This window comes from Mauremys reevesii, linkage group 10 (assembly GCF_016161935.1).
Source record: "Mauremys reevesii isolate NIE-2019 linkage group 10, ASM1616193v1, whole genome shotgun sequence".
Classification (NCBI taxonomy): Eukaryota; Metazoa; Chordata; order Testudines; family Geoemydidae; genus Mauremys; species Mauremys reevesii.
Genome location: NC_052632.1, coordinates 70,351,916 through 70,367,820, shown reverse-complemented (window position 1 = coordinate 70,367,820; position 15,905 = coordinate 70,351,916). Strand labels below are relative to the sequence as shown.

Genomic DNA, 15,905 nt, shown 5'->3' with positions numbered 1-15,905 from the left:
CCGTCCGCGGGCGCAGAGAGCGCGGATCCGGGTCGGCGCCGTTCCCTTCCGGGGCAGGGGAAGGCGGAAGTGCCGTGTGAGGTTGGGGTTGGTGCCGGCTGAGGGCCCCCGGCTGCTCCCCGATGGTGTGTGGCGGCTTCCAGCCCCAGACTCTCTCGCTTCAGGCCCAGTATGGCGGCGGCGGTGGGGGGAGCCGGCCAGGAGAAGCAGCTCGCTCCGGCCCTGCTTAGCTTCTTCATCTACAACCCCAAGCTGGGGCCCAGAGAGGGAGAGGTACGTGGGGCAGCCTGGGCTCGCCCCCGCAGGTCTGGCTGGCGGGGGAGGGGTCTGTCGCCGCAAGGGAGCGTGTGGGGGTGGCTGTTCCTCTTCACCTGAGCGGGGGGGGGGGCACAGAGGTTCTGTCGGGGGGAGAGGAGTGGGCCACATCTGTGTGTCTGTCTGAGGGGTTCCCGGGGCGGTCCCCCACCCCATTGTTCCTTCATCTTTCTAACGTTCACGGGGTGATTCCGAGCCCCACTTTGCGCCGTTCTGGGACCCCTGTGAAACACCAGGGATGTTGCCTTGAGATGCTGCTGCACCACCAAGACTCTCACGTTTGCACTGACAGGCTAACGCAAAGCAGCTGTCGAGCTTCTGCTCCAGCCATTCTGTTTTTAACTAGACACTGGAAAACAAAATGTCCTGTAGTATTAATATAGTTATTTATAGCGCACCCATGGAGAAGGGCTGTTCTTCAGTGCCTCTCAAGCTATAAACGGATGCTTTCAGCTTAAAAGTATGAGCTAAAAGTTTCCAGTATTACAACTGTCCTTGAATCACCTTACCAATATTTGTGGTTTTACAATGACATACTTCTGTTTTTTAAATTATTCTTCTCTCTTTTGTTGTCCTGTAAAAGTCCCACACAAAAGATGGGGGAAACTGACTAAGCAGGTGCAGCAGTGAAACTGACTAGACACAAAGTATTGTTTCAAAGCATAAAGTAAACTGAAAAATAGAGAAAATGCAGCTATAGTTATCTTAGGTATTTACTCTAACAATATGTTAAAATATTCAGGAAAAAGTATGATTTTAAGATGAGGGTGTACCTATAGCTAAAACTTTAGCATTTAGAAACAGAGCTGCTTGGCCCATTAAATTCCTGCAGCAACAAGGTTAAAAGAAAGACTGGTGGAAAAGAGTTGTGAAAAAAACCTCACATTTCCAACATAAAATAAATGCATGCACATAAATGTATATGCAGATAAGTGAGTTGGGATCCATGGGATAGAAGTTGTTCTGAGCACCTGAGCTTGCAGGATCAGGGCTTTAGAATTTTAGGGTTTTAAAAAAATCCTTCAGAAGTCTTTCATACAGCACATTTTATTTACAACATGCTTTGTAAACCTTAACTCATTAACAAACATCCCTGAGAGTAGGTATGCACATGATGAATCCTTTCTGTTTTCAGGAAAGGTATCTGTTAACAGTGTTTATGTACTTCTGAGTGAGTCAGATTGTTATCAAGATGTAAATATACATACTGAGCGTTTGAGCAGCTAGATGAAGCTAGTCAGTTAATTGGCAACAGTAATGGAAGACTGATCTGCCAAGCTATCACAGATAAATACAGATGACATACTATCTTGAAAACAGTCATTGATACATTATAGTTTATCTACCTAATCTTCCTGTAGTTTCATTTGTTAGATTTAGGATACTGATTTAATCAATGTAGGTACTTGTATGGCCCCAATCACTATATCTGATGAACTATTTTGGTGCAACTGCGACATATCTCCAGATTTGTCTCTACTTCAACAGTAAATGAAGTAATGTCTTAGTATATTTTGTGCATAGGTTATAAAGTGCTGTGGGGTGTAAGATGCTATATTAGTAGTAGCAGTTAGTTTTGTCAATGAAATGATTTGTTATTAAGTACTTTTCCAAATATTTACAACAAAAATATCTTTTAAAAAAAAAGCATCACTTTTTTTGTTTTAATAGTGTCCACCTCTAAAATCATGTTTCTAGAATGTACTTGTTTACTAGAATCTATTTGAAATGCCTACAATTTTCAATTTTAGATAACAGCAAATTGTATGGCTAACATCATAGTACTAGTATCAGAGGGGTAGCCGTGTTAGTCTGGATCTGTAAAAAGCAACAGAGTCCTGTGGCACCTTAAAGACTAACAGATGTATTGGAGCATAAGCTTTTGTGGATACCCACTGCATCTGACGAAGTGGGTATTCATCCACGAAAGCTTATGCTCCAATACATCTGTTAGTCTTTAAGGTGCCACAGGACTCTTTGTTGCTTATCAGAGTACTAGTTTTTTTGTGTATAAATTCTACTGAATTCTGAGGCTAACAATTTAAAATAAGTGTGCTTAACTTTTGTAATGTACCTGAATTCTTTGATAGCTAATGAGAAAAATAAAAAGCTTTCTTTTGAGAAACAAGGCAAACTTTAATGTTTGAAGGGGTCTATTTTCTTCTCATTGTGTGTCTGAGTTAAATATACACATTGAGGAACAAACTTATTTTTGACTTCCTGGCTTAACTAAGTGGTGTTCCTGTGCCCAGCTATACAGTTGCATTTCACTTCAGATATTTTCCAAAGGAAAATGAAGTGATTCTTCTGTGTAACTTGTGTAGGGTACTGCATTTGTAAAGAACTTTGAGATCTTTTTTGATGGCAGGCCTTGTTAATGTGCACTATATTACTTTTATTTATTATTATATAAGCCTATTTGGTTATAAGGCAATTTTTAAACTGTTTAGTGAATTTAAGGAGCTAAAGTTTATTTGGAAAAATTACTTTATTTTGGATCTCTGCTATTCTGTTTAAAATTTAGTCATCTTTATTCTTATTTCAAATTTTAGGAGGAAAAGAAGATTCTCTTTTATCACCCAAATGAAGTAGAAAAGAATGAAAAAATTAGAAATGTTGGATTATGTGAAGCTATAGTACAGTTCACAAGGTAGTAAAGTATTACTGTTTGCATAGTTTATTACAGTATAACAAATTGTATGTTTGCTAAAATTTTGTTCCAAATATATTATTTTTCCAGGACCTTTAGTCCATCAAAACCTGCAAAATCTTTGCATACTCAGAAGAATAGACAGTTCTTCAATGAACCTGAAGAAAATTTCTGGATGGTCATGGTATTTATATGCATGATATATAACTTCCTAAAATGTTAAAAATTGCTAAATACATTCTGCATTGCCTGATGCCAGTTTGTTCCACTTTCTAGGTAGTACGGAATCCTGTAATAGAAAAATACCACAAAGATGGAAAACCAGTCATTGAGTATCAAGAAGAAGAGTTACTGGTAATGTTCAGTTATTCTTTCTAATTTGCCTTTACTTTTCTAATTAAATATTTTCATTGTAATTATTTAAAAAATATAGCTAGTGATGTCTTTTAGTTCAGCTTATATCTATAACTTTTGGCTGTTGTAGAACTGATTTAAGAATATGACTGCAAACTGAAAATAAAGTAGAGCATTTTGCAACAAACTCTAAAAGGGAAGAAAGAGACAAAAATATAGGAAAAAATATCCAAAAAGGAATTTAAAACCACACAATAAGAACAGCAGTGAAATTATGTAATGACATGAAATGTCACTAAAAATAACAAAAACAGAGAGATATATTGAAATGTCAAGGAACAGGCCAATACAATTAATGATCCAACATTGACTTAATTTGAAGAGATTATAAAGAAATCTTCCTTACTAAATTTAACTATAGCAGCTTCTGTTACGATCCTAAGACTATTATTGATCATCTTTGTTGGAAAATCAAACATATAATGTCTGCCAGGAGGCTTCATTTCAGCATTGCAATAGCATCAATTCACTTTAACTGTAAGCAGGCAGAGTAATTGACCGGATGGAATAATTTAAAAAAATGTTTGTTCAGGCTTCCTGTGTTCTTTAAAGTTTGTGCGTCATGTTTTTATTCCTCATTGTGTTCTTAAAGAAATCATTCCAACAAAACAAACCAGTCTTGCTCCTCTTGCCAGAAAACAAATTAAAAACCCAGTCTGGGTCATCATGTCAGACCAGTGATGACTAGGTGTGGAGTCCTCCCCTACTCTAAGTCCTCACCTGCCCTGAACTCCTATGAGGAGCAAGGGGGAAGCTGATTTGGAACTAACTACTCTTGACTAATGACCAGCTAGTGCCCAGCACTTATGACAGTTATAAGTTGTTACTTCAGTCATATTCTTTTTTCAGTACATGTTATGGTTTAGTAATAGTAATACTGTTAGGTTTACATTTGACAAGGAAAGAGGAATAGAAAATAATTCATATGTATACTGAGAAAATACTTCATAGGTGTACTGTCTATAGTTACTTTTTCCAGCAGTAGCCAGTAACTGCTGGGAGTTTTTGTTTTTGATTTGTGTAAGAGACGTTCTAGTGTTTCTATATTCTGGCTTACATGTGGTAGTTAAAAGAATGTGCATGACATTTGTAGGTCAGTCATAATATTTGGAGCTGTGCCTGTTCTTGTAATGACGACCTATTATTGGCTGTTTTACAGGACAAGGTTTACAGTTCAGTCCTACAGCAGTGCTATAGCATGTACAAGGTAAGGGTAATAGATTTATAACAAGATTTTCCTTCGAGAGAAGGAGATAGACTACCCTCTGCACCCTACTATCTGAGCATGAACAAATTACTCCTTATGGGGTGCCAGTCTGAGCCATGCTGTCCATTTCTTCCTGAAGATGTTGTAGTGGCAGTGGGGAGGATATAACAGAGTGCTTTTGCGGTCCTCCGTGCTGTTCTTGAGTTCACTGTAATAGGAGTAGTAAAACGAGTCCCAATTTCTGTGAAGACTTAAATTAATTCCTTCACATAGTTACAGATCTTGATTGACAGGCGGTTATCCCAAATCTGCTGAGGCTACACGTCATGTAGGTCAGTTAGTTTGTATGGAATTAGGAAACGGGAATTATGTGGGTAGCAGTTTAGTTCTTATTTTTCTGATTTTAATCAAGTTATGAGTAACTATTGTACTGTATTTACACAGTTGCCCAACTAATATTGCTTTTTTTTAACCTATTAGCTTTTTAATGGAACATTCCTTAAAGCCATAGAAGATGGAGGTGTAAGGGTTCTAAAAGAGAGATTAGAAAAATTTTTCCATCGGGTAAGTTCTTATGTTTATTATTAGAGTGTGGACAATGTGTTTGATACTGAAGGGGGAACAAAATGTACAAGTGCCTGCACAGAAGAGCTTACATGGGGTGTGTGTGCATGTCTCTCTCTTCGTCTCAGCAATGGGAAGACTAGACTGAATGACTAGGAATGTTTGAAAAATGTTTTGTTTCATATTATTATTGTCTTGCATGCATCATGGAAGAGTCTTTAGAAGGAATTTGAATAAACAGAGTGATAGCTTGATGGACTAGAATAGGATGATCATCTGTTACAGATAAAATCGTCTTAATATCCATGTTTAGAAAACTGTTAAAACCTTAATTATTCTAATCAAGTATGATTGAAATTTTTCTTTAATAGGGTTATTTGCAAGACATAATTACAAAGCCTTTGGCAAATCACATCCATTTAGTTTTGTTGGACAGTGGCAAAGCGTGTCTCAAATCCCCAGGTGGAAATGAACACCATACTACTGTTACCAGTTAGTTCTCTAGCTCCATCCTTGCTGATAATCCATGCAATGGATCCATGCCACAGACTTCTTACATGATGTTGGGCAGGGCTGTCTTAACACATGGATAGAAGAGTGGGGGCCTATGTACAATCTGTCTTTTTACTTGTCTGCAAGACATTAATCACATCTTTGCGCCTCGCTAATGATTCTAGTTATCATTGATCATATTGAATGTGTATAAATGAGATTTAGCAAGGCTCTATTTTCTCCATGCCCCCAAAATGGATTTGTGAACTAACATCACAGATAATTATGTCAACATGCAGTATGATATATAGGCTGTCACTTAAGGATTTGGTACAGAGCAAAAGCGCCCAAAAATAAATGCGGAAAAGGTTAAGTTGAAATGTTAATTTTAAAGGCTTTATTATACCTTTTAAATATTCAGAAAACCATTAACTACGCTCCTTTCCTTTATATTTGTTCCTTTAGTACTTGCAAACACTGCATTTACAGTCATGTGACCTGATGGATGTTTTTTGTGGAATCAGCTTCTTTCCATTGGATAAAATGACTTATTTGAAAATCCAATCATTTATTAATAGGATGGAGGAAAGCCTGAAGATAGTCAAATATACTGCCTTTCTCTACAATGATCAGCTCATCTGGTAGGTATCAGACTAACGGGTAGAAGGGAGGAAAAATAACATGCATCTTAATATAAATAAAAGTACTGTATTTATTATTAGTGGTATTTTTGTAGGGTGCCTAGGAGTCCTCGTCATGGCTCAGGACCCCATTGTGCTAGATGCTATATAGACACACGCCAAAAAGACTGTCTCTGCCTCCAAGGAGCTTCTGTAGGGCAGACCTTTCATATTGTGGGAAAAGGTAGAACTAAGATTGCTAGAGATAAATGAAACTAGATTCTCCACATATGGGGGAGTGATAAATAATGAAGAGGACAGGTCACTGACTGAAAGCAATCTTGATTGCTTGGTAAACTGGGTGCAAGCAAACAATATGCATTTGAATACAGCTAAATGTAAATGTATACATCTAGGAACAAAGAATGTAAGCCATACTTACACGATGGAGAACTCTATCCCAGGAAGCAGTGACTCTGAAAAAGATTTGAGGGTTGTGGAAGGTAATCAGCTGAATACGAGCTCCCAGTGTGGTGATGTGACCAAAAGAGCTAATGGAAGCTGCGATGCATAAACAGGGGAATCTTGAGTAGGTGTAGAGACGTTATTCTACCTCTGTATTTGACACTAGTGTGTCTGCTGCTGGAATACAGTGTCTAGTTCTGAGGGACACAATTCAAGAAGGATATCGATACATTGGAGAGGGTTCAGAGACGAACCACGAGAATGATTAAAGAATTAAAAAACATGCCTTACAGTGATAGACTCAAGGAGCTCAGCCTGTTTAGCTTAACGAAGAGAAGGTAACAGGTGACTTGATTCGTTTATTAGTATCTACATGGGGAGCAAATATTTAATAATGGGCTCTTCAGTCAAGCCGAGAAAGGTATAACACAATCCAGTCTCTGGAAATTGAAGTTAAACAAATTCAGATTGGAAATAAGGCATACATTTTTAATGGTGAGAGTAATTAATCACTGGAATAGTTTACAAAGGTTGATGGTGGATTCTCCATCACTGACAATTTTGAAATCAAGACTGGATGTTTTTCTAAAAGAACAGCTCTAGGAATTATTTTGGGGAAGTTATGTGGCCTGTGCTATTGTGCTAGGTGATCACAATGATCTCTTCTGGTCTTAGAATCTTCGAATATAGAACAGTTGAGTATAAAGCCTTTCCTAGTAGTTATGGATGGTTTCCATTGTGAGAAACATGCACATTGAAATTGGAAGAGCTGGCCACCCATGAAAAGATCTTTCATTTACAAAGTGATCTGGAGAATAAAAACTGTGGCAATAACTCAGTGTGAAAATATTTGGAAAGGACAAACAAGTTTTTACTTCTCAAGCAATGTTTTCTGCAGAATTATTGAGACAGAGACACAGTTTTAACACAGTTCAAGCTCAATGTGTAACTTTGTAGGAATATTTTCTTTTCTTTTTTCCTCCAAGAAAACTACACAAGTCTTAAAGATGATTTAAAAAAAATAATCAGTGATGGTTAGATGTTTGCATTTATTCACTTGTCAGGAATGTCACAGTGCACAATTTGAGTATCAGCAACAGAGAGAAGATGAGTTGCTTTAAGGATGCTGGAGATTATACTTGAGAAGTGAAGAGACATGGAATTAATATTTTGAATGGTTTTCCTTTTTTTCTTAAATATTTAGGCCCAGGCAATCTTTCCTGAAAAAGAAGGATTTTTTCGTAGGTTAGAATGACCAGTTACGATTTGCATCCACACAGTGTATAAACAATGCGTCATCCCTTTTAACAGTACCTTATCCCGAATCTGCAGGACCGGTGGACCTCCCACACGCAAGCCGCCGAAGGCTGCCTGATTGCCGCCCCAAGGGGACCGGCAGGGCAGCCCCTGCGGCTCGCCGCTCCAGGCACACGCTTGGAGCGCTGGCGTCTGGAGCCAGAGGGACATGCTGGCCACTTTCGGGAGCTGCGCGGAGCCAGACGCTTCAGCAAATTGGACTTTTAGCAGTCCAGTCAGCTATGCTCACCAGAACCACCAGGGTCCCTTTTCAATCGGACGTTCTTGTCAAAAACTGGATGCTTGGCAACCCTAACAACATGGCTGAGGGAAAACGCTATGAATAATATGAGTTTTAAATGAAGGGAAGGAAAGTTTTGAGAAGTAATGCATAAACCTCATAAATGTGATAATCTGACATTAGTATTTGACGCAAATACACACATCATGTTAAACTGTGTGGGGCCATATTCTGTGCTGACTCACTATTTGTAGAACCCTTCTGACTTCTGTGGAGTTGTAAATCAGAGCAAAATTTGGCCACATGCTCTTAATGTGGTGTGTGGGGGTGTGTTCCAAACAACAGAGCTGGCTATCAATTTCTAATGGATGGTTTCTTTGTAATAGTGTGAACCAATATACTACGTTAATAATTGCTGAAGATTTGAAACTGATACTTTTCATATCAAAAGTGAAACATATAACAAGGAAAAGGACCTAGTCTGAACAAGATATTACCATAATGTCTGAATTAATTTTTAATGAATCTTATTAATCATTAGGGTTCTTGGTAATTATTCACATCATTAACAGCAATTAGCAGCTTTTAAAAGTACTTTTTAAAACTAAAGACAATTTATGAATCCATATTTGATTTTACAGGCAAGTTATGTACAACCAAAAAGTAATATTGAACAGCAGTACATTTTCAGCTAATCAGAACTACTTTTGATCCATCCTGACTTATTTTGTAGAAAATATTACAACAGATTGCATTTTTAGCAGAAACAAATACGTTTATGGAGTTTGCTGCATCAATATAATTTAAAACGGACAACTCCTCTTCAGCTATGTTTGATTTTATGGCGTTTATTGACATGGCACAGCTGCTTTTGGCATACTATCTCACTTAGGAGTAGCTAGGAAAGGTGCTTCTAACCAAAGGCTCTTAAGAAGTGAGGAGAGAATGTGCACAATGTTTAGATGAGACATAATTTATAAACTATTATTTTAAAAAATCATAGTCTTCCTATATTTGTCTAGATTCCAGTATTTACTGCACATAATTTGCTTGTGAAATCAAATACGGATTCATAAATTAGGAAAAGCCTTTTTATAGCTTATGATTTTATCTCTTTGTTAACCCGGATCTGTTGTTAGTACTGTAGAGGAATGAGCATTCTATTAAAAATTAAACATACACTTGGACTGTCTGTACAAAAGAAATTGGTGTGTTGTCATGTAAGAAAACTGAGTTAATTCTCCCAGAAGGCTCTAAATTGCAGTCTGTCCAGCTCTTGGTTAGAAAGATATTAGCCATGAAGTAAGGCCATTAGAGAAATTGTTTTTCCTGCTTTGTGATCTACATTTTAACTTTTTTCCCCTCTCGTATTCCAGGAGTGGATTAGAACAAGATGATATGAGAATTTTATACAAATATCTCACAACATCCCTCTTTCCAAGGCATATAGAGCCAGAGGTATGGATATGTGTTTTTTTGTGTGTGTGTTTTTTTTTTTTTAACAGCACATATACTTTGCACAGATTTCTTGTGGCGTATACATTATAGCAATATAAATAAGTTATACAAGTACTTGAGCTGGAGCTCCTTTGATATAGAAGAGGGGAAGTTTCTGAAAGTGCTTTCTTCAATTTGGGAATTAATTCTTTATGCGTACATGCCAGTCCAAAAAAGCCCAAATTGTTGGCTTTTAGGGCACACTACAAAGTCTTACTTTTTGAGCAGATATTTTTTGCGAGTGCTTTTTTTGTAATTGAACGATGTAGTAAGATATTGATTTGTTTTGTAATGACTTGCTGCCTGGTGGTTGCATGTAGCCAGGTGAGGTCTGCTGCTGCTCAGATTCTCTAATAGTTTTGTAATATATATTTAGCAGATGGTAAGTGTACTTAGAGGCCAGGATAGGTAGTTCTTCAGGCTGTCTATTTAAATCTGAATAAATATTGTCATAGCACTGTCAGTACAGTTCAGTTGGTAACTCTCTAGCTTCTAAGCCAGAACATCATGGATTCTAATCCTATACCAAAGCTTGGGAATCATATCAAATGCTAACCATACAGTGAGCTGATATAATGCAGTACTGTATTCTGTATTCATATAAACTTCCTTTATATGAGGCCTTAATTTTGCCACTTTTGGTGACTGGCCAGGTGAATGTTAAAGATCTCATAAAACCCTTTTTAAAAAAAATAAATGTTAAAGTGCAGAGGTTGGACTCAGAAAATCTGAGTTCGCTTCCTGTGTGACACTGGGTAACTCATACCACCTCTGTGTCTCGGTGTTCCTGTCCATCAGATAAAGAAGGTTTATTTACTGTATAGCTGTTGGAAAGCTTAATCCATTAATATTTGCATGGTGTTCTAGCTCTTCAAATGGAAGGTGCTATGGAAATGCAAAGTGCTGTGATAAAATTGTGATCCTTGCTCACATTCCCTTTCTCAGTGAAGTTCATTCCAAGACTGAGCTGTGATGGAGTGTATATATATATATATATATATATATATATATAGTATATTTGCCTGTCCAGTTGATGCACTCCAAGTATTTAATTGCTTTCTAGTAAAGTGCTTTGGTATATAGATGGAGTATAGACGGTACTATATTAAATCAAGTTCAGTTCTAAATCTAGTCATGATAATTGGTTAGTAGCAAAAATACAGTAAACAAATGAGCTTTTACTTTTTTTAGACTAGGTCTGAACAGAGGCATTCTTAACTAGCAAAATAGAGAGCGGCACCTCCAGAATGGCTGTGTCTGAAGACCATTTAGAAACTTCAGCTAATGCAGAGTGTGGCTGCCTGCTTAATGAGTAGTATCCTACAGGGAATTGCTCATGCTCTGTAGTGTACAATAGTTTCCAATTGGCTTCTATGAAACTAAATATTTATGTTGAGACCTGGCTCCCTCAAAAAGACTGCCTTTCTTCTCATATGATGTCATCTCAGTTACGATTAACAGATGCATTTGTTCTAACAGTCCCCTGCTTTTGATAAGAAGGTACTGGTGTTTTCAGTGAAGTGTCTTTGATCTTGGACTTGCTTCTCCCCTTTGTCCAGGTTTGCTGACATTCAATATTTCTATTCAACAACAATTATCTGTGTTATAAAATTGTATATGTGCCTAGGTGTTAGATTCAATGAGAAAATATCCAAACGGACAACGCAAGTCTGTAGATTCCTTAGAGCAGAACAGCAGGTCACTTTGTCTGCCAAGTGGAAATCAATCTTTTTGATTTTCATTTGTAAATTATTCTGCCGGGTCGTCATATGTTACTACCACCTGAATTGAAAAACCATTAAACTAATCAGATTTGAATTTTCTATATAGAGAGCAGAAAATACTCCTTTTGTACTGTTATAATATGAGTTGCTGCTAGTAACTACTGTGGCTCGGTTTGGCAAACCCATCTCCATTCTGTAATCCCCTTGTTTTCACACACTTGTAATTTTCCAAAACATTCATCTTTGGGGACAGAGTTTTCTATCCTTGGCATCACCATTAAGATGACTTGTTTTAACATTTTAGTGAAATCCATTCACTTGATTTTGATTAATTAGAGGATGAAAAATATTAAAATTTTCAAATTCATTTGAAAGGCCAGCCTTAACTCTACCCCTTTGTGCTTAAAATGTGTTTTCTTTATGGGCCAAGTTATACTCCCACTGCATCCAGTGAAAGGAGGAACAGTCCCAAATCATTTATAAATGATCAGTTAGTACAGTATGCAGTTTACCTTATCCAGATTTTCATGCAGTAACTTTAAATATACTATGTGTAGTTTTCATACTTTGCATGATATTTAAGTTTCAGTGAGATGCACAAAATAAATCTGCAAAGATTTCTTATTTTTCATGCATCCGACGAAGTGGGTATTCACCCACGAAAGCTCATGCTCCAATACGTCTGTTAGTCTATAAGGTGCCACAGGACTCTTTGCTGCTTTTATTTTTCTTGGACTTTAGCTATGAATGATGAGTTGTTCATTTCTCTCCCTGAGAAGTGGGGGAAAAAGGTGGCCAGGGTCTAAGTTTTGTCAAATGAAAATGAATTTGATGATCTTAAACCTCTGTTCATACACATGGTAAAACCACCACACTTATGTACGATCTGCTGAAGGCCCATGCGTTGTGGAAGGTAGTGTTGTGCAGGGATCTTGCACAACACCAACCTGCATGCTTCATAACTCTCTCTTACCTTTTTATGAATACTAAAGTCACTCACATATAAACAAATAAAGCAAATCCTTATTAACAGTGGCTAATGGGACTGAAATAATTTGCATTTCTACTGATCTTTTTTGTATACTGCAATTACCTGTGAAAACAGCATGTCATTGAGCATTATTTTAATGTGGAGTTATTAGCAAACAATATGTGCTTAGAGTTAATGCTGCTACAGATTAATCTGATGTTATTGTTTTCAGCCACCTCTGAGATTTTAATAGGCGTAATGGTTATATACAAAAAAGTAATATGTGATTATATGGGTATATCGACAGGGTATAGTGAAGAGAGTATAATTTAAATAATATTTTGCATTTGTATAACATGAAAAATATATAGCCTCCTACGAACTCAATACACCACACAAATATTAATTGACTTTAGTAGAACCTTGCCCAAAGCCTGTGGCAGGGCCATGTTAGCACACAGGACTCCAGTTCTTGTACCTTCACTACAAGACCATCCTTTCCTCTTTAATAACTGAATTAAATGAGCTCTTGTAAGGTTTTAGAAATTACAGAAGTGAACGTTTCAGAAAGCTACAGATTCTGCTTCATTTAGGTTCATTGTGAGTCTGCACTTACTGGCATCATATTAAGAAAGCGGGAGCTGGGATAGCCCAGTACATTCCCTAGGGAGTTTCAGAAAGGCTGCTTAACTGGGCCTTGGATGTCACTGTTGGTGTTCACAAGGAAAAAAGGAACAGTATTCCCTTAGCAGTAGAAAACCTGTATGTTAGAAAGCTGTAAGGATTCAAATGGTGAAGCAGGTTACAACAGGTACCCCAAAAGGGAGCCAACTCCCCTGCAGTCAACAGAAATGTTGCAAATATGTAGACTTGACTATAAACAACAAATAGGAAAATAATGTAGAATATTCAATAACTGAAAATTAGAGATTGATAAACATTTTGTGGATATTGAACTACAGCTAAATTAAGACCACATCTCTATTAAAACTGCAGTTTTGATATCATTTGAGGGTTTCCCTTAAGGGCTTTAGTTAGGATGGTTGACTAGTGACCAACGTATTACCTAGATAAAATGCAGTTCAGCCATGCACAGCTTTATCAGTGTGAGTTGTAGCCTGTGCTGCTGTTAATATACAGAAATGTGAAGATTTTAATGAGGAAGCAAGGATGGTCTTGTAGTTATGGCACTATACTAGGACCTAGTAAGTGTGGGTTCAGTTTCTGGCAATTCCACAGACTTCTTGTGTGACCATGAGCAACTCACTTAATCTTCTGCCTTGGTTTCCCACCTGCACAATGAAAATACTTATCAACCTGACAATGGTGGTATGAGGATAAGTTCATTAGAGTTTGCTCAGATACCATGATGATGGGAGCCATAAAATTACATAAAAAGATCTATATATCAAAGTTAAAACTTAACTTGTGGAACTTTTTTCAGATTAATAAATGTAAAACCAAAATGCCCAATTTTCTAAATATTGTTGCCATATAGTTTTGCCCCTCCCATTCTGTATTAATGGTGTATTTCCTAGCAAAAGAGGTATAGTCTGCGATCTGTCGATTGTGGACAGTTTCTTTAGCTACTGCAGAACAAAGAGAAATGGAAAGAAATGTCCCAAGCTGTTTATTTCCTGTTTGTTTTCAGTTAGCAGGAAGAGATTCCCCAATACGTGCAGAAATGCCAGGAAATCTACAACACTACGGAAGGTAGTTCTTATCATCTGTCATACTCTATACTGTTTCTTCCCTTAAGAAGGAAAGCTAGGCTTTTGGCACATAGAATGAAAACTGAATGGTTTGTTTAGGTAGGAGTGTAAATGAATTCCTGGGACTAATTTCTACATCCAGATAATCCCATAGGCTTCAGTGGGGTTTCACAGAGGATAAATCAGTGTAGATTTTGGCCTGTGATGTGAAAAACCTGCTTTAGAGCCTGTGCATACTTTTTTCCTTCTTGCTGTTCTTAGCATGTTGTACAGAAAGTATTTTAGTATTTCTCCAATTCCTTTTCCCCAAGCAATAAGATCTGTCATACAGGAGCAAAACAATGGTCTGTCCAGTGACCACTGCATATCACAATGGCCTATATATTAAGTGCATCAGTGGGAGACTTTTTGCATTTGGCCAGTGTGTGACCATATTCTGAATGAAGGGTTGGGTCCTTCTTGGCCTCCTGTTTCCAGAGCACAAAATGTGCTTTCTTTAATAAAAAAAACCCGGTTTAGTGTTTTCCACTTCTTTAGTGTGAGCGTAAAATCAGGGTGGGTTCTAGCTCACTTTAGTCTTGCAAAATTCTGATGTTTTTCACGTGTATACATTGGTACATCTCACTCTTCTGCTTCCAAACAGAGTGAATTCTGTAGTCATCACTGAGAAGGTGTTCCTTTTAAAAGCTACTGGAAGATTTATTGGGTTTCCCTGATCATCTACATATTTTTTACCTTTATTTCCCTAGCTCGGAGTTATTTTGGTGCTAACATATTAACTTTGTTGAGGTTTTTTTCGAGGGCCTGTTGGTAAATACAGTTGGTTCCCTGAGCAATAGTCACCTTTGATCAAGAAAAGGCTGTTGAAATGCCACTGATCACTTGCAACTCAGTCTTGAATCACTACATTCTGTTTATCTTGATCTAAAAGAACCATCTTTCTGTGCATTCTGACAAAGTTTACTCTAGACTAAGGCCCTGATGCTTACTCACATGCTTCATTTTAAAGAGAGTAGATGCTTTGTTGGGACCTAAGTCTTTCCGTTAATTTGAAATTAGTAATTTGACATGGACACGTGTTCAGATACTATGGTAATAGGGAGTTATATAAGTAACTGTGTAGACAGAAATTCTTTGTGTTCAAATGGATGTATGTATTGAAAAAGTTGTTTAAAAAAATTGTTCATGTGCTTATAAATTGTTTTTCTGTCCAATATAAAAATGAATTATATCTGTCCTGTTTAATTCTGGTTTTTAGGTTTCTTACTGGACCTTTAAATGTTAATGATCCAGAAGCAAAATGCAGATTCCCCAAAATATTTGTAAACACAGATGGCACTTATGAAGAACTTCATTTAATTGTTTATAAGGTACCAAACTCTCTCTATTCCAGTGTATTATGAATCCACCCAGGAGGAAAACATTGCTGTGTTTTATTTCTGAATCCATACAGGAAAGTGCATATGACAGGATCAGATTAGAACAGTGAGATAGGGAGCTGACTGAAAGTTCAAATTTAAAACTTCAAATAATCTTTTTCTGAATTCTTTGGGTTTCTTTTGGAGGTTCTGGTTTAATTCAAATGATGCAAACTTGGCAAAGGTCTGTCTGTATTCCTTCCATGTTGCTTTACCAGCAGTGAACTCAAAAAGCAAAATATGCTAGCCATGTGTAATATTTTCTCAGAGCTCCTTACCCTGGCTTCTGGCCAGTGCCACCCCTAAGCTAGAAAGGTTAT

The 15,905-nt window shown here is 37.3% G+C and overlaps 2 protein-coding genes across 3 annotated transcripts in view; one reads left to right on the top strand and one right to left on the bottom strand.

The window, feature by feature from the left end:
* CCZ1 (CCZ1 homolog, vacuolar protein trafficking and biogenesis associated) overlaps positions 1–15,905 on the top strand; it is a 28,329-nt gene continuing 12,424 nt past the window's right edge. The window contains exons 1-10 of one of the 2 annotated variants that reach the window (XM_039491265.1): positions 1–273; positions 2,868–2,965; positions 3,056–3,149; positions 3,242–3,319; positions 4,539–4,586; positions 5,067–5,150; positions 6,108–6,283; positions 9,641–9,722; positions 14,107–14,168; positions 15,426–15,537. In XM_039491265.1, coding sequence (XP_039347199.1) covers positions 172–273; positions 2,868–2,965; positions 3,056–3,149; positions 3,242–3,319; positions 4,539–4,586; positions 5,067–5,150; positions 6,108–6,283; positions 9,641–9,722; positions 14,107–14,168; positions 15,426–15,537 — 936 coding nt within the window. In that variant the 5' untranslated portion in view covers positions 1–171. The remainder of the gene's footprint in view (positions 274–2,867; positions 2,966–3,055; positions 3,150–3,241; positions 3,320–4,538; positions 4,587–5,066; positions 5,151–6,107; positions 6,284–9,640; positions 9,723–14,106; positions 14,169–15,425; positions 15,538–15,905) is intronic. The other variant, XM_039491264.1, reaches the window with a different exon arrangement.
* The window catches only part of LOC120373201 (radial spoke head 10 homolog B2-like), a 60,314-nt gene continuing 52,226 nt past the window's right edge, over positions 7,818–15,905 (bottom strand). Inside the window, exon 25 of the transcript XR_005585446.1 lies at positions 7,818–7,947. The gene's annotated coding sequence lies outside the window, so the exon portion shown is untranslated. The remainder of the gene's footprint in view (positions 7,948–15,905) is intronic.